Source organism: Phaethon aethereus (assembly GCF_964289735.1).
Source record: "Phaethon aethereus genome assembly, chromosome: 2".
Classification (NCBI taxonomy): domain Eukaryota; kingdom Metazoa; phylum Chordata; class Aves; order Phaethontiformes; family Phaethontidae; genus Phaethon; species Phaethon aethereus.
In genome coordinates, this window is record NC_138582.1 from 37,403,504 (window position 1) to 37,423,049 (window position 19,546).

The 19,546-nt window shown below is 39.9% G+C and overlaps 1 protein-coding gene across 5 annotated transcripts in view; it reads left to right on the forward strand.

Moving 5' to 3' along the window:
• Window positions 1–2,673: 2,673 nt before the first annotated feature.
• The window catches only part of EYA1 (EYA transcriptional coactivator and phosphatase 1), a gene marked incomplete at its 5' end in the record, with an annotated part of 153,561 nt that continues 136,688 nt past the window's right edge, over window positions 2,674–19,546 (forward strand). For all 5 annotated transcript variants that reach the window (XM_082015645.1, XM_082015646.1, XM_082015647.1 and 2 more), the window contains one exon: window positions 2,674–2,706. In XM_082015645.1, the coding sequence (XP_081871771.1) occupies window positions 2,674–2,706 (33 nt within the window). The remainder of the gene's footprint in view (window positions 2,707–19,546) is intronic.

A 19,546-nucleotide genomic window follows, 5' to 3' on the forward strand; every position in this document is an offset into this window, starting at 1 on the left:
TTTTTTTAATTCCCTTTAAAATGGTAGTAGCTGTTTGGAAAAGGGGGCTGCCGCTTATCGTGCCTGGTACAATAGTACTTCTTTAGCTGGTGGGACTCTTAACAGCTACCATCGTGTATTTAATAATAATAATATTTAACCAAGAAAATTACTTCCAAAGTAGTAGAGAAAAATAAAAGGAGATATGTACTTTCATGACTTCGCTTCAATTTAGATCTTGTCTTTTTCAATAATTTGAGGTATTTTCCCTCATATTTGATGGCATATTTTGCATATAACAACTTCTCTGTAATAGATACCTGATGTAATTTACATGTGATTTTTGATACATTAACAACTCAAGGGAATTTAATTAGTTTTCGTAAAGCTTTACTAAAAGTTAAAAATAACCTAAGATGACAATTAAAATAAGGAGAACTAGGTTGCTCTTGTTTAAAAGTTGAATTTCTCGAAATTACAGTTACTTAATTACATTGTAAATCAGCTGTTCTGTGTTAACATCTAAGCCCTCACGTTACTGCTAGCTTGATTCTGCTGCCAGAGGTCTCTGGTGTCTGCTGAGAAAGACAAGTCTTTGCCCCTAAGGGTGTGTGTGGGTGTATATAGGACCTTTTCTTAAATGTCTTTTGCAGTCACTTGGAGGGCAGAATATGTCAGAGCAGAATATGCAGTAGTGGGCTCTTTTGAGGCTGGTGTGTTATAGGAACCTCTCCCAGAGAGAGAGAAAATGTTCGCTACAGCAGCTTCTGTGAGCTAGGTCACCTAATTACAGTTGAACTACGATATACACTAAAACATATATGCTTTTTCCTTATGGGCTTTAATAGAAAATTCTGTTAAAATGCAGACGATTACCAGTCTTGGTAAAGTTTTCTTTCCATTAGTAAAGGGAACACTGCTGATCTGAAAAGCTGTCAGGTCATCCACATACCAACATTACATCAATTGACTGACTTTGGAATATTTTTCCATTAGAAAAGGCTCCATTTTATTCCCTCGCTGAAGTGGCAGACTTTCAGCTTGTGTGGTTTTTCCATTTATTGAATTTTGCAATAAAAGAGTTTTTGAAACAGATGTCAGTCATGGCTTAGGAGTGGGGCATTGTTAGAGAACTGTGTTCTTCTGCTCTTTGCTGTTACTGTTTTTTTTTTTTAAGTTAGGAGATATTCTTGTCCTTTCCTTCCCTAACTTTAATTGTCATTTTTTATATCCTTGAATCATTTTCTAACCTATAATCTGGTGTCAGAACAAATATGAGCATGACGCCCTGATTTCATAGAAATATTTCAGATTGGCCATTGTTCTCAGCAGGAGCGGGACTGGATTCGATCTCTCAATTATAACCCAGAAAGAAGGGAGTGGATGCATTACAGAAGCATGGTTCATATTATCATCTTCCTTAGGGTGTGGAGTGGACCTGTTAACACTTTCTTAATGTTTAGATTTTATAGAAGTAGCCAGATGTGTGCAATGAGTAGTGTCCAGTATGGATTTATTGTGCACAGAACAACTGGGCTTGAATGGATATTTTTGTCTTGCAAGAATCCCATTCAGGTAGAAAGATGCAGAATCAGATTTTTGAATCCTGATCCTAAAATAACCATGTTTCATATAGAGAGTGGTTTTAGGACAAGTTGAATATCTTCAGGCCATTGGATCTTCACTTATCATAGATAAGCAAAGTGCTATTCACATTTCTGTGTATGTAATATATATACACACACACTTAAAACAATCAGATTTACATTTTTATTATTCCTTAGCAGACTGCACTTGCCCCATGTCTTTAAAAAAAAAGCAAATTTTTCTAATGAGGATTTTAGTTGGGTTTGTTTGAATTATTCAAATTATTAATTCTAAATTTTAAGAAGGTCATAGCATTTTATTCTAAAGAAAATTGGCACTTTTTTTTTTCAAAATTGGCATATTTTGAACTGATGTCTGCTTGGGTGGGGTAAGCCTTTGTTAATTCATCTCAGCACTTCACTGTTATTTTTACCGCAAAGAACACTGTTTCCAAAGGTGAGAGTACACAAAGCATCCCATATTTATAAATTATAGGGGCTAGGACTGTGACCTAATGTAAACTTGAGGAGATTTACTACAAAAATATCCTCAGCTTGAGGGCAACGTTTTGAAAACTTTGTGGATTTTCTTTTTTATCCTGGCTCAATCTACAGTCATATTTCTTTGGTATTATTTCCTCTTAGCATTAAAGTACAATTGACATTGATAAATATCAGGGAGAGGCTGAACTTCACCCCCCAAAAAAAAAAAAAGAAAAAAAGAAAAGAAAAAAAAAAGAAAAGATGTGTTGCTGGCACAGAAATAGTGGCGTGAAGAGTTCCTGGCTGCCTTTTATTCGTCTGCTGACAGCGAGCACAACGGGGCTCTCGCTGCCTGCTTTTGGCTTGTGTGGATTTGCAATAAACAGCTCAAGTATATATTTATTTTCAAGATGAATTCAATTCGTCGAAGATAACTGCTCCCAACTTGTGGATGCTTGTTAGTTAACGGAACGTTGCAGATGTAATGGTCAGCTCTTCATTTCACGCCAGCAAATTAATACGGCGATGTGGTACTGTCTTTTCCACAGGTGTGTGTGTGTACTAGGACTGTCTGAACCTCACTGTAACTAATAGCCCGTGTATAATTTGGAAGAAGAAATCTTCAATGGAAGACCCCCAGGGAATAAATGGGAAGTCTGTAAGTAAACAACTTGTCAGTCCTGAGAAAAAAAGAGTTATGGCTTTTAAAGCGCTAATTATTTTTGTGGCAACCAAGTGGCTGGAAAGTTTTAGAAAGCTACGTGCGCTTTTAGTGTTTGGAAGCAGTGAATGATGGAATTCATTGAGAGGTGGAGGCTTATGCTAAAGCTACAGAAAATAAGTATAGATTTACAAATATTTGTCTTCAATGATTCATATTACAAAATGATGGTTGTTGATTTCTTTAAGAAATACGCGACTTGCTGCATTTACATTGTTAACATTTTGATCTGTTAGAGAGTTCTCATCCTGTTATGTGAAGTTATTTCTCTTTGCCTGTGTGGGTATATGCAAGTATTGCTTCTGGGAGAAGCGAGTGCAACTCCTAGCCTGCAAAGTCTTATGAACAGTGGAAATATTTATGTTTCTTAAAAAAAAAAAGTCTTTAGCTGCATTGTTGTTTCTTGTAAATGCCTGTTTATAAAGTCACAATAGTAAGAAATTTTGCAAACTATCAGACGGGGTTAATAATGTTTTAAAATAATATTTCATGCACGGTGAAATGATTAGTGTGTGTTACAGATTTGTTAGTTTAGTTTGTGATATCATTCTTGGCACTCAGTGAACATCAAAATGCTACATATATGTTTTTATTCTGGATTGTTTTAACAGAAATGGTGCACATTAAAATTGCTTTATTTTTACCGGTTGTAAAATAACTCCAGAAACTACTATTTAGTAAATTTGATTGATTTCCTGCATTTTTTTCTGGTTTATTTATTTTCTACATTTGACAGAATTCTGCATCATCTCTCACTCTTCCCCTTGTATGTCCAGTTTCCCTGATGCTTGTGTTAGTTTTTCACATAGCAACAGAGTAGAAGGAACTAAGCCCCCTAATAATAAGCCTGTTGTGTTGTGTGTTTTTGTTACGCTTCTCGCCTAGTGTCATTTTTCTGTCTGAAGCAATATGGCTTTGATTATTTTCCAATGTTCATTTGTTCCACAGTCTGTCTCTATGTGTATGTTTGGGTATTTATCCATCACTGCTACAGCAATGTGTGAAAAGGACCAACTCACTCCTGGAGAAAGGGGTGGCCATGGTTACCGGCTGGTGCTAAACAGGGATGGTCCTCTTTGCGGTTGCAGTCCCAGAGCTTTCAGCACCGCCCAAGCCCAGTCCTTGTCCGATTCCGGATCAGGCTTTATGCATGAGAAGCCTTTCCCCGAAGCTGTTGGGATTTTCTGTGGCTTCCACTGCGATACTGCCTGTCCCTGTGCCCGGCATAGCCCGGGCTTCGCGTGCCGCAGTGGGCTTGGGTCGGGTAATCATACGCTGGAGCTGTGTGGAATGACAAATGTAACTGTCACATAACATAACAGGAGTATTAAAGGAAATATTTGTTCATGGTTTGGCACTACCAGCACTCCTGTTGGGGTTATTCATTCCATTCCTTCTTTTCACCGCTGCGTCCAGAAAGCCTGTAAAACACTTCATCTGCTCAGAATTTCCCTTCACATTACCCAAGTGGGTGGGAGTCATGGATGCTATCAGGATTATCAAAATCTAAACCAGTAAGTGCTGAATAGACTTGCTGCACCAACAAGCACTCGGGCTTCTGTAACGGCCAGGGCTGGACAGCCCAAAGGTGTGTGACACAGGGCAGAAATACCACTGTGGGGTGAAAATTGGAGTATTAAACTGGTGAATCAAACCCCACAATTAGGCCTCACTTTAATTCATTCATAATTGGACAGGCTGCTGCCTTTCAAACAGTCAGTTGACTGACATGGAGATTTCTTAAAAGCAGTAGTCAGAAGGCAAAATAGTCTCAGTGAAAATAAAGAAGGTGGCATCAACACTGTTTTTGTTTATTCTGCTCTGTGTGTGTGCGTACAAGAAAGAAAGAGAGGGCGAGGGATAGATTAGCACTCTGCTATTCCAACACAGAAACCAAAACCTGTTTGGGATATAAGATCCCAAACGTGTGTAGGAACTCCTAAAACCTGGTGGTAGTCCATAGGAAAAGAGAAGTGCCAGTTTAAAGGTACTTTAATTTTGTAACTGGCCAACGCAAACTATGCTGTGTAAGCAATTTATTTCAGGTACACGTGGGTAAGGGAGAAACTTTATTCAGCAACTGAGAACTGAAGGTATAGAATGTTTTAGGAAGATAGAGCTAGACGGACAATGGAGGAGGTACCAGGAAAAGGAGAAAGGAAAGGAAAATGAAAAAAATTTGACAACTCTATGAGACAGTAGAGGAGTAGGTACTTTCCGACTGTCTTTGGCCAAGGTTTCTCTCCCGGATGAGAAAGAGGATGGTGTTTTACACGAGGATGCAGCCTGTCAGTGTTAATGTGCACAAGAGGATACTGTAGTGTCGTGATTCAACCCCAGCCAGCAACCGCTCGCTCACTTCCCCACGGTGGGAGAGGGGAGAGAATCAGAAGAGTAAAAGTGAGAAAACTCGTGGTTTGAGATAAAAGACGGTTTAATAGGCAGAGCAAAAGCTGCGCATGCAAGCAGAACAAAACAAGGAACTAATTCATCACTTCCCATGAGCGAGCAGGTGTTCAGGCATCTCCAGGAATCTTCTTTCTTCTTCGTCCCAGTTTTATATACCGAGCATGATGTCCCAGCTTCCCGTGAACCCCAGCCAACTCACTGTCAGGCCAGCATGAAAAGCTGGACAGTCCTTGAACGCTTAGCACCAACCCAAAACATCAGCACGTTATCAACAATTTCGCATCCCAAATCCAAAACACAGCCTCACACTGGCTTCTGTGAAGAAAATTAACTATCCCAGCTGAAACCAGGACACCTAGTAAGCCCAGTAAGCTAACTTCTCCTCTCTAGTACATTCATACAGCTAAGAGGGGTGTTTAGCATCTAAGCAGCACTTTCATCACCTGCAGGAATGGTCCTAATGGTACCATACGTTTGGTTCACATCCTATAGGAACAGGCTTGCAAACGTGAATGGTACATCTGCCCCTGCCTTTCTTTTCTAGGTGCCTGAGAAAGAAGCATAACACAAATCTGAGGCTGGCTAGACAGAGGATATCAGTGTATTATCCTGCCTGAAAAAGTCAGTGATGTTCAGTTTCTTTCTTTCCAAGTCCAAAAAAGGCTTTGAAGCTTGTTTGCTATTGATACATGCACCTATTAAAGATGGTCCACTCGTGCTTTATCAAGCTAAAACAAGAGTTCTTGAATCTTTGTAAGCGGTGGGTTATTTTTAATTTGCATCTCTGTATTAATAATTTAATTGGTTGTTGATTTCAACCCAATTTGTCAGTAAAGCAGAGATCCCAATGGCAACCAAGATCTTGTAAATTCCTACAACTGGACTGCCTCAATGACTGGGATTTTTCTTCTCAAAGACTCAAAAACACTGTGCTGCTCACCTCACTGATCTTTCTGTGGATGTACCTTTTCACTTGATTGACTTTGATTTGACTTACAACAAAGTAATATTATTTGGCTCACTACTGAAATCTGCAAGTCTGATACATAGCCAACATATTTAGACTTTGAAGTGCCATGCACAGGGTTGCATCTCATTCCAGATTTGATGTACTCATGCTCCAATCTGTGTTGTAAGCCCTGTCCTTTGCCATCCTGAGGGGGCTTTTCTGCCTGTCAGTCATTTGCAGTGAGTTCTACTGCTCACACCTACCTGAGAAGAAAAAAACACATCTTGTTTTAAGTATTTTTGAGATGAAAATGTCAGTTGGGATGTTAGAGAAATTCTGATTGTAAGGAAACTGAGAATGGGTCACGGTACATCTTATACCAAATTGATTTAAAAAAATTGATGTAAAATTATTGTGGCTTACATTTGTGGTAGGCTAAATCTCTATCAGTCCCAAACTTGGCATTGGCATGAATGTGTTGTCCTAGAAACCCTCTAGAAGGCCTAGAAACATGACAAACACTGATAATCAGAAGATTCTGGCTTGACATGTTTGGTATACGTAGATATACATACATATGCACTTAGGATAGAAGTACCCTGATGACAACTTTTAGAAAACCTCCAAACCCTCATTGTAGAGGTGACCGGGCATTTTATTTCATTTGATTTGTCTATTGATTTTTGAAATAATGCATATTTTTTGCTAATTTGCAAGATTCAGCAAAAGGAAGTTTTCACGAGTAGGTATTAGTATGTTTTCAGCAATTACTATACCTACTGGGGATATTTTGGAGGGTTTTTCTTCCTCATCAGTCTCTCTTTGGTTGCGATGTTAGGTTATTATATAGCATTAGATATCTTTCATTCCTACCCCGTCCAGGTTCATAGCTGAAAATTCTCATTGCAAAATTGTAGACCAAGAAGTATTTTCAGCATCGACTATTTTTGATGATGGACTTTGCCCATCTGGAAAACAGAGCGAAGACTCTGAGGCCCTCGGCAGTCAAGTTAGATCCAAACAGCGTGTACCCAATGAGCCAAGAAAGTCGGTGCTCGTAGTCTGCTTCAGCAGTTAATCTTCTCCGATTCCCCCTGCAGCCCCCAAACCTCAGCTTTCGATCGGCGCTCTGGGCAGCCTGGCTGCATGCTTCCAGTTTCTTGCTCCTCCCCGCTGCTCGCCGGACACTGCTCTCCTGCTTACCCCACGCCATGTATCGGAGAGCGGCGCTTGCACTGAAAATTCACCCCGTACCTCCGCTAATGGGAAGATGCAGAATGAGTAGCCAGTTTCAGCAAGAAAAGGGGAGGGGGGGAAAAAAAAAAACTACCCACCAAACCAAAAAACATCCAGCACCTGGCTGCAGCAAAATAATGAATTTTGCAGCAAACATGCGAGATTCTGTGGAATCTTGGAAAGACGCCAGACTCCACGACCACAGAAATGCTGAGTCCATGGGGCCCAGAGAGAGATGGCTGGGGCAGTTCACATCTCTCCGTCTTTGTTTCAAGCTCCTTGCAGTCTTGCTGAGGCATCAGATTACACTCTCTTCACAATTTCAAGGTTATCTTTGCTACCAGAAGGGCTAGAAAGTTCATTTTGTTTCGAGGGGAGCTGGGATCCGGCGGTGTGGCTCTCCAGCCCAGGAGCGGTTTCAGAGGCCACTGCCGTGGTGGTGGCACGGCCGTGCCTGCGGGCATGGCTGGTGACAGCCAGACACGACCTCTGGGTTTGAACAATGCCATTGACCGCACGTTTGGCGTGCTGTCACCTTACTGTGTGTCACGTTAGGGAAGAAAGTCTGTGAGGAAAATGGGTGAAAAAACAAGTATTTTACCTTTGGTTGAAAACTCATAGCGTTGTCACCTGTGAAAATCACATACATTGGCGCTACCTCGGTTCCTCTCAAAGGCACAGCACTGTGCTCCCTTCCACGTTCCCTTGCTATTCTGAAGAAATGTGTAGCACGCTTCCTTTTTAGAAAGCTCTGCAAAGCAATAACCAAGAAGCACCATGCAATTGCAATCTGTAACTGAGCCTGTAAAATGTACCCGCACCCTTCCCACTCCCCTTCTTCTCTCTATCTGCAATTGGTAGGACATTGGAAACATAAGCCACAAAACCCACTTATAACACTTGATAAGTGTCAAAAATAATGAACAGCTGGAACTAGCTGATGTATTTAAATTCCCCAAATTGAAATGAGGGGCTGCTAGGTGGTCTATGGCAACAGCTCAATCAGTAACTATTAGTAGAATTTTTTTCTTATAAAACATTTTAGTGAAAATACTCCTAAAAATTGTAAGCTGTTCGTGGACAGTTTGAAGAGCATACCTTATTCCCTACAAACTATTCATGCAACTGAGTTTGCAATAACACCACGGCAGAATTCTTGTTACTTAAAATGTACTTTTCCCAACTGGTGGCGGAAACCCTGCAGTGCCCTAGGCAACGATGCTGGTAGCACTGACAGAAGTACATCTACTCACAGCTCATAGTGTTGGGCACATTTATAAGTCTTTGCAGAACCAGAGCCTAAACGCAGCATTCATTGTAGCTCAAATTTTTAATGAGCATTTGTAATTTTCTGCCAATGATACCGGAAACTAATCCCACCACCAGCATGACTCTTGGTGTGTTTTCCGCACACAAACTGACGGTCCCAGCTTTAGGAGCAGGGCAGAGACCTCGCAGGGATTTGGTTGGGGTCCGTCAGCAGATACCACCACTGATCTTAGGTACAAACCCTCTTTTCCTCAGAGAGGTGGATCTTTGTCTTTATTATGGTGTGAGGCATTTTTACATCACCTTATAAAAAATGGGTATATAAAAAGTACGCGATTCATCTGAGTCCTTCCAGATGCTATATGCGTGCGCTGTATACATACCGTCTGTGTGAAGTCTCTTCCTGAAAGTCTTGATGAAGTTGTAGCTTAGCCCTTAACAGTAAAAAGTAAACTGCCAGTGAAGTTTATTTTCTTTTTTACTAGGTTTTCTGGACCATTGTTCCGCTCGAGGAGCCATGTTTGTTAGTTTTGGCTCTCTGACGTTTCTTCCTTAAGGATAAACTCTCCTTAGGCAGTTGTACAACTATGCACCAAAAGACTGCGTAGCAGTTTATTCGCAGCCCAAGCTCCAGCGGAATTCAACTGTGTGACTTCCTGGCTTAAGCAGGGGTGCATCCGTAATGTAAATACCTACTTGATTTTGTGGAAAATCAGGACGTTTTGTGTTTGTTCTTGTAAAGGATTCCTGCTGGAAGCTTAACTTTAAAGTTGGCATCCAGCCTTCTTTGCTGTGACTCGGATACTGATCTGATTTTGTGCTTTCATGGACATTTTTATATTTCAAAATTTTTAATTCAACATTAGCTTTGCTTACAAGCTACAGAGCAGAATAAAATCACATTACAGACATCACAGTATTAGATTTTATCACCATTTATTTCTTCTTGTCTGCCCAGGGATTTCTACATGTTCGGTAGAACTAATTTGCAGTCAGACACTGAGGTCTTCTAGAAGGCCAGCAGGCTCCACAAACTAATTTATCCAAATAACCAATCCCTCATAGGCCAACCATAGAAGGACACCAAAATGGCCTAAGCAGGCAAAGCCCCCTTTTGAAGTCTGGAATGTTTTGACTGACTTGAAACAGGCGGCAGGAATGAAGGGATAATTTTCAGTGACCCATGGGACTTTTTTGCCATTTTCAAATATTAGGTAAAACAAAGAGAAATTGCTTGTTCTAATTTAGAAAGACTTAGCAATCCGGAAGGTAACCAGACTCAGAATTGAGTACTAAGGTATAGAGCTGAAGTTTACTCAATGCATCGAGGGTTTGCGTCTGGATGTATAGTATATATACACCCACACAAACACACACTGCTTTACTTATACATGCACATACCCAAACTTTTTTTTAATTTCACTTTTCTAACAAAACCTTAGTAGAGAGTATATCTATGCAATATTAAGTGAGCTACCTGAAACACTGTTCTTAAGTACATACAGTTTTTCTTGAAACAATCATTTTTAATTAGAAGGACGTGTTCCTGTTGCTGCTTCAAAAGCTGGGATACTCACTCAGATGCCGAGACTTCCATGCCATGCCTGTTTTCTCACACCCCCTGTCCTGGTGCCATTCAAATAAATGTGGAAATTAATATAATTTTTAATTAAGATTTCTAGACTAAAGTAATCTTGCAGACACAAAGCTGAAGTATTTTGATGCAAACCTAAACCTTACAATTTTTCTATGAACACTTCTAGGGAGAGAGGGAGAATGTGAATATTTAGGAACAAAATTAAAATATTACAGATCAGGTACTTCATGTTCAACTGCTTAAATATGTATGTTAAAGACAGTATGGAGCAATCTCACGGATTTCAGCAAGTTCTTTAGAGATGTGTTCTTGTAAATTTTTTCTCAAATTTACCATGCAGATTTATGTGATGGGTCCAACCTGTATTTAGCATCACTAATGACACAGACCAACTCCAGCTCTAAGCTTTGTCCCCATGACATTGACTCACAGATAAGATAAGATGCAGCTTCTTAGCAGAAAGAGTGTTGTCTCTAAGGAGGAATCACTAAGCCATTGGTGAAGCTTCTATACTCATGCTTAACAGAAGTATGTTTCCTTAAAACAGTATTTTGGCAAGGATGTTGGTCACCAACTCACCCTTTTCCTTCTGACATCTTCGGTGGTTCTTGGGAGCTGTACAGATATTACACCCAAGGTTAAGGGAGAGGGTAAATGCCATCTCCTGCGCACTCACAGGGAGATTACGGGCTCAGGGTTCTGCAGAACATTGCTGTGGGGCTCACGTGTGTGTGTCCTGGTAACTTTATGGATAGCAATTTTCAGCTGGCGGTTTAAAGCTGGCACTTAAAGCTTTATGGTGCTTGGTTGGGATATAGCTGTTGCTGGTATCGCTCCTACGTACACAACAAACTCCTAGTTTTAGTTTGTTATTTTACATGGAATATTGAAATAGAAGTCCCTCCTGATTCCAGATTTCTCTGAAATATTTCTGCTTAGTATTGTCCTATGTTAGTAGACAAATATGATAGAAAACCAGAGAACTCTTGTTTAAATGCAGTTTTCAGTCTTATATATACTGACCTCAGATTAGTTGATTTCAGAAACATGATGTTTAAATTAATGTTATTTTGGTGTGAGTGTATATGTGTGTGTCTGTGTGTCTGTGTGCATGGAATGTATTAGATTAAATTAAGTTATGTTCCAGCTTTTACTTGAGGAATATAATTTTGTTAGTAGTTAATAATGTTAATGCCAAGATTTTCTCATATTATGTTTACATATATGGCTACAGTAAAATCAAATTACATTTGCTGGGGGTAAGATTAGTCAGTCAAGGACCTGTTTACAACAGGAGAAGTTAAAATTCAGAGTTTGTAGGAAAGAGATGCTTCTCTGTTTCTGTCTGCCTTGCTTTAGCTGTGTTGTCTAGACTGTCCTGGAAGTCGTAGACTCACTGGTCTGGCAGTCCGTTTGCACAGCACAGCAGCAGAGTCTGGCAGCGAGGGGGGAGGCTTTGTAGGGATTTCTCATCAATCACATAGAATTGGTCATTCTGACATTTTGGCATTCAAAACCTTATATTTTGCCACCAGCATTCACATAGGGTGAACTTTCCATCGTACCAACAATGCACCTATACAACTGTGCAGTGCAGCAGATGGGAGAAAATTTCTTCCCAGCTCCTGTGGTGATCAGCTCATACCCTGAAGCACAGGATTTGATTATCCTGATTATAATTTACAGAGCTATAAATGTTGTTAATGGTCATAAGTCAATGAATGAATTTGCTTGAAGATAAAAAATTGCTTATTTTTTTCTCAATCTGTTTTAAAAGGAGCAAGTAGGAGAGTAAGTCTTTGCAGGCACACTTTCCCAATGTCCTCATGCAGTGGAGTAATTTTTAAATATAAACTAAATGTTACATTTGGGCAGAATGAATGGGGACTAAAAGAAGAGATAGCTTTTAGAGTAAGCACTGCTTGGGTGCTTGTAGATTCAGGCATTTGCTCTTACTGAATGGGTGTTTACTACCTTAGATATTTTTAGGAAAGTAAGAATGATCTATTTTTTATTTTATTTTTATTCTTAATAATTGGACACATTTTTCATGTTTGACCACCCTTTTAGGCCTGTAAATAATTTAAAAGATCTAAAAGTATCTCTGTATTCGGAATCAACTAGTTAAATGCTTGTATGCCTTGCTTTCGTCTTCGGTTATTTGTATATGAAAAAAAGAATCTAAATTTAGGGATGGCCTGTTTCACTTCTATTTTTCTACTCTAGTTTGAAGCAGTAGGTTTTTTGGGAACAAGGTATATTTAGCGGGAGGCTGATCGGTGCATCAGATTGTGGCATTTGCAACAATATTTTGGAAAAGGAGGAGGTGTAAGATCTATGTTTTATTTTTCTCTGATTTTAGTAAGGCATTGTAAAAGCAAAGTGGCACATCAAGCAGGTTTGTATAGTGCAGACACTGCATAAATCCTCTGCTCAGTCCCTGGAAAGGGCTGTGTGCTGCTATTATGCTTTCTATAAACAGAAGACAAAGATGCTGCCAAATCCTTGCAGCACTGGACACCAGTTCTTTCTGTTCTTAGCTTGTCTTGTTTATTGTTGCTCAACGACTGTCCTTTATTCGCCAGCATTGCATCCGCTTTTGATCATCAGAAGCCAAGAGTATCTTGCAGTTCTTGGTAGCTGGACTCTCCATCTTCTCAATTTCTTCTCCATCTGCAATTTTTAATAAAATAATTGCCTCCAATGAGTGTAATTAATTTGACAGTATTTTGGGCTGACTAAGGAGACTTAAAGACTATAAGCTACTCACAAGCAAACACCTTTGAGGCTGGACAGGAAAACGGGAGCCGTGTATTACAGCTTGAAGAACATTCAGATTTGGACAGGCAGAGGAGAGCAGGAGGTATGTAAGTGCCACTACCTTGGGTTAAACAACGTAACTTAGCTTGCTGTTTTGCATCTAACAAGGACTGGCAGCAGGCATTTAAAGAGAGTAGGAGAAATAGAGCAAATCCTGCTTTTGATAAGATGGAATATTCATCCAAACCATTGTGTTTAATGCTGTCCTTCACGAACTTGCTTTTATTTGGGCATGTTTATGCTTTGAGCCTCTGTAGTGATGAGTTCCACAAGTTAATTATATGTTTTCTAAGAAAGTCTTTTTGATTTTTTATGCTTGCTGCCTAATAACTGCAGCAAAAACATGGGGGTGTTTGTAAGTTTTCCTGACATGAGAAATAACGAATTGTCAATCTCTGTTCACTTCCTGCAGTGTCATTCCTGATTCTGTAGACTTCTGTTGTTTTCACGACACCAACGTGCCTCTTCCAAGCTGAAGAGCCTGTTTTTTTCGAGCTGGTGATGCGCTTTGTGTGAGAAATTCAGGATGTGAGCACTCTGGCTTTATGATGTTTTCTGTTTTACTCTGTGTTTCCTTCCTAATAATTTTTAACACTATAGCCACCCTTTTGATTGCTATTGGCCACTGAGCAGTTTTTTTCAGAAATTTATCGGCAACAACTCTAAGAACTCTCTTGGGAACAGTAGTTAATTCAGCACTTATCCGTGCTCATCTTCAGTTTGAATTGTCTTTTACTTTGCATTTATTGACACAGAATTTCACTGGCTGTTGTAGCATGTCATCACCATGATGGCAGTTCTCCCGTAGGCAGCGTTACTTTGAGCTGGTCTTGAGCAGTTTAGCAAATTTATAACCTTGCTGTTTGCCATCTTTTGCGGAGCATTTATGTTTAATAGAGCAGGTCATTTTGGAATTCCACTAGTAACATTATGAAAACTGCTAACTTATTCTGTTCCATCCTTTAAATAGTAATTCATGACAGATCTTTTATTTTACCTTGTGACAAATTGTTTAAGAGCTTTTGACTTGTGAGAGCTTTTCAGATATCTAAATACACTACATTAACCAAATCATCCTTATCCAAATAATCATTAACTCCTTACAGAAATGCTAGTAATCTTGAAGTTATGACTTCTCTTTAAAAAGCTATGCTTTCTCTTCCCCATTACATCATATTCCCGTGTGCCTACCAATTTTCTTGTTTATTATAGCAGCTGATTTGATCATGCTTCCATTGTTTTAGAGCTCTTGGGTGAACTCTTGGGTCTGGGTGTTTTGTGCCTCTTCATTTTGTTAATCCGACCCAAAGCTTCATCTGCTATTCCTTTGGTTTAGAGCTTCTCTTTTTGCATAGCGAGTATCATGCAAATAATTCATTTAGCTTTACTGTAATGGTCTCGTCTTGACTGAGCATTCCTTTATTACCACAGGCAAATGTTGGCTTTTCACATGTTTTTCATGAAGTTTTTACATTAGTCTGAGCCAATAGTAAATGGTTCTTCAGCGTTTTTTTGTCCTGTGTTCTCCTGGGTTTGCGTTTGAATCTGTAGAACTTAAGCTTTTCTCCGGTTTCGGGTATTTAGCTGTAATGTATGGTGCTCAGCCCGTGTAACGTCTCTGGACCCTCAGTGTCTTTTCCAGTGAAACCTGAGTCTTCTGCAGCTCTGCACAGGTCACCTGGTTCTGTGCAGGTGTCTAGGACATCTAATATATCACTAGAGGCCTTGGCTGGGCATCAGAATTGCTCCCAGAGTTTTTTTTATTTCATTAGTCTTTTATCCACCTATTTAGTAATTTTGTCTTTTTCTACTCTAGTTATCTTTTCAGAGTATAGAGTAAACGTACTGTTGCAGATCATTCCTCTCTCCCAAGTGTTGATCACGATTTTGTATACATAAATCTTTGGTTTAGTGAGCTCTATGAATCACATGTATTATGTATAAAAATACAAATCCAGAAAATGTAGGCAATTAATTGCATCTTGGCTTCCAGGCAATACAGTTATAAAGCACAAGCTTTATAACTTCCAAGAAATTATGCATTTGAAGTGTACCTACCGTGCCAGTTGTCAGTAGTGTAAACATGTCTGCCAGCATGAATGCATGCTTGCACCTTTGAAACCTCTTCTTATTTCTTAGGAAATGAAAAAATATTCCTGGTATTGGAATATAATATTTGCTTCTTAACTTTTCCTGGGTTATATGCTATGGGAGTCCTGGTATTCGAAGCCCTCCTAATGTGAATAATGGTCCAATTCTTTTTTGTTTAATTGCATGTTTCAGAAAGGCATCTTGTACACGGTCTTACAAAAAAATTAGTAAGCCTAGAAACCTCTTTAGTTTGTCTAATGTGCCCTTGAAAGATTTTGGAGATTTGGTTCCTGTAGGTGGGCAGCCATAGAATTGCACACGTCTATGGCAGAGAGGGTAGTGGTGTCTCCTGCCCAGGCAGATGCTTCTACCGCCTTCTCACTGCTGACACCGCTGGATACGGCCGCCTCTTCGAAACGGAAAACACCTACACAGGCAACGGGACTTCTCTTTCTCTCAAAGCTAAAACAATGACAACAGGATATTTCAACATCCCTGAAGCATTTTTAAACACCCAGGCTGAATAATTTTTGGATTGTATCCTTCTGCCCGTTTTGTTGAAGGTGAGCTTTCCAAACTACTTCAGGGAGAGTTAGGTCACAAAACTCTGGTACGTAGACAGCATTTTTGAGGTCATTTCCTTACAGCATAAATAACCATGGAAATGAAGCTTCAAAACAAGCAAAATATACTCTTTGTTGTTATTTGAAGCAACAGGTTTACTTTATTAATCTTCTTTATCTGTGTGAGATTTTCCAGTGTGGGATTTTTCTTTGGGTTGTTTCTCAGAAGGGTTCCACATGAGACCAGAGCGCCCCGTGATGATGTGTAAAGCTTTTGTATTATGTGCCAATGACCGAGAACAGAACTTACTATCCCATGGTAACTTTTACAGTGGGAGGTTTTATAGTCTGTGCAGATGTGACAGTGCAGCACTAGGGTGAGATCTGAGTAAAGCTGTTGGTTATTGATAGAAAGAGTTGTTTGAACGGTTAAGCCAAACAGATTGTCACTAGAAAGAGCTCCCTTCTCCAGCTGAGAATTGAGGTGACAAAATTTTGCTTTTCACATGGTATGCAACACATCTGATGCATAAGCTGAATACCAGAGCTCACTACAGTGAGTAGTAGAAGTGTTCATATAGCTGTTATGAACCAAAGAAGCAAATGAGGTCAAATGTGCAGGAAAAAATTGTGTCTTTCTAGAAGATCAAAATGATGGAATAAGAGGTTGGAAAAAGACAATCAATTTTAGGTGCAAAACTATTCAGGACCTTTCTCACTGAATGTATTCAGTTTAAAAAAAAATAGCTTTGAAACTGAAACTCTTTGTGAATTTGTGTTGAATTGGGGTTAATAGTTTTGACCAAAAAAATAGAAACTGGGGACGTTGGGCGTCAGTTGCAAGTTGGGAAGAAGTGTTTCCACCCCTTCTGCACTCTGTTCTCCAGTGACGGTGCTTTGGGACATGTGGTCATGACTGATGGCTTGCGTCAGAGCAGAGAGGAGAACGAACACCGCAGGGTCGCGAGCGAGTGTCCTACCTACTTGATGCTGGATATTCAAAGGGAGAGGTTTAAGAGCAACTTGTTCCAGAAAAGTGAGAGGGAAGATGCTTTCTGGGGGGAGACATTGGAATTCCAGTTTAAGCTCTATTTTGCATTCTTTGGGTTGTAGGATAGTCAGGGTGGCAAGAAAAGCTGTCTCCAGCCACCTGCCCTTCCTCCTTGTCTCATCTGATCTTTTCGCTAAAAGTTCTTTCTCCAAAGCTTTCTTCCCCCCTTCCTAGTGAAAATTCTGGAAAGTTCTGCTTTTTGGTCTGACTCAGAAGAGTTAGATAGGTTTTGGGAGAGTGGGGACATAGCCTTCCAGCAAAACTCAGTATTTGCAGCTGTGTATTTCTCATAATTTTTGGAATCTGTATCTCACTGACCAAGAAAAGACAATGTTTGGAAACATTCCATTATTTATGTAATATTATTTTGAGGTCAATTAGTAGCTCTGTGATTTTTAAAAAATATATATTATTATCTTTTATATCTAGAAGAAGATCAGAGATTATATCTGGTAGGTGGCACAGAGAGAGGAAAGAGAAAAGCAAGCTGTCGCTTAAATAACTTGCAAGTTTAGTTTATAGCAGGACATGATGGAAGAGTAAATGTTTCAGTTGTAAGCCTGTCTGTTCTAAAAGCAGCTTCTAAGAGCTGAATTACTTATCTTTTGAAAAAAGATTCTATTAATGTTTTTTATGAAAAATAAATATAATCAATACCCTTAATAAGTAAGCCAGTGACTATTTTTCTTCCATTTTAGTTGAACAGATGCACTAATTGAAGGTTGGCTGTAATACAGGGCTTTATTCCTGTTGTTAAATATCAGTAGCCAGTGAGATCTACTCACCCTCAGGCCTCAGGTAGTTCTGTCCACCCTCACTTCAGTGCGCACTTGGAGCCAGTGGCTGCTGCAATGTTGCTGGATAAATCGTGGAGCTTGGGAAAGAAAAGAGAGACTGCTCCTATCTGCTGTGCCTAAATCCTAAGCAAGTCAGTTGGAGTGCAAAATGTGGGGTTCTGTTCTTCATTTGAGCACTACTTTCCTTCCTCCACTTTATTCCTCATCTTTCCCATCTCTGTTGCCTTCTGTTCAAGAAAGTCCTAAGTAACCAACATGATTCCTTTAGCAAGTCAGTTGTGAATCCTCAACTGGCAAAGCTGCTAAAAACTAAGCCTTCTGGTGCTAGCATAGTTTGGTAGATCTGAGAACGGCTGATAAGATCATGAGCTCAACTTGGTCAACATATTACAATTAAAAGTGTGCAGGGGACACAAAAGCTGTTTCTTATTTTAATTCTGCTTCCCTCTCCTTTTGTGTGTATTTTCTTTGTTTTATCTTCAAGAATGGAAGACTAGACACCAGCAATATGGCAGCTCCAAATCCTTTTTCTGCCTCTGCCTAGACTTATAGAATCATAGAATATCTCAAGTTGGAAGGGATCCATAAGGATCATTGAGTCCAACTCCTTGTTCCTTGCAGGACTACCTAAAACTAAATCATATGACTAGGAGCATCATCCAGGCATTCCTTGAACTCTGACTTCTTCCAGAGAAGAATTAATCCAATGACAATTTGATTATAATGACACCACAAAAAGTTTTTATCCCCCTCTTGACCTTCCCCATGAAATGTTTTGGCATATAGGTGGGAAGAGAGTGAAAAGTGTTAGCAAAAGGAAAGCAGTATGTAATACCTTAATGTTTTGAAAGCAGTAACTGCTCTTCTGTATTAAAGGTTTAGACAGTCTGTGTGGGGATCGTTGTCGTGGTGGGGGTGTGGTGGCTTCTGTGTACTTGGAGGGCCAAGATGTGTTGACTGCTTGTCAGCGTGTAGTGAGAAGGGTCTCGGTAATGCCTTTGACTCCCTGGGCCTCTTCGTCCATCAGATTTATCGTATCTAACAGAATTTCAAGAAACCTCCCAGACAGAGCATGTTATGGCCTTCGGACTTGTTGTGCAGGAGGCGGCTATGGTGAGCAAGTGAGGAGGAAGGTGGGAAACTGCGCTGTGGGGTGTAATGCATGAGTGGGTAGTAAAATGCTGTGGATGATGACTCTGTACTGTAAGAGAGACAAGGAAGTTTGGAAGAAAGAAGGACAAGTCATTTGCTCACTCCTTTAACCTCCAGGTGGAAGCGCTCCTCTGCCTTTCCTAAGTTAACCTTTGACCTCTCATCTTTGTTTTCACATATACTGGCACAAAACAGTCATTTTTTCCAGCTGATGTTAACACATGACCAAGGATCATACCAGCTCATGCCTGAAAATTTACTTGTGCCTCTGAGCTTTCAAGTCTTATGTGACCTGCCATAAAATCAAAAATGCATGTTAAACATTTTTCCAGAATGACTTTGGGAGGTATCAGTTATATAGCTACCTTCTGCTGATGAGCGTTGTGACTGTTTGCTTACTTCACACTAATGCCAGTTTTACACTGATGCTTTTTAGGTCGTCCAGAGTCCTTTTCCTTAAGCTCTAGTACACCTTTGGCTTACTTCCCATTCACTGTCAGCTTGTGCTAATAATAATCTGTGGATCTCAGCTGTTTTTGTCAAAAGGCCAATGCTCTTTTGGGATATTTTTTTTTTTCCTGCACTCATTCAACCACTGATGTTTTGTGTCACTCTGGTTTCTAATTGTCAACGGTTAAGTAGGAAAACATTATTCCCTCCAAAGTGTGCACAGGGCATTCAGCATTAGAGACAGCTGCTAGAAATACAAGTCGCGTCCTTCTTGGTTTTGCTGGGAAGTTGTGGACAGTGCGTGTCAAGCTGACTCCTTGGTGGGAGACTTTATATAGTTGTTACTGCTGTTACCTAGTGAGGATTATAAACTTTTGCCGTGCTTTTTATTAC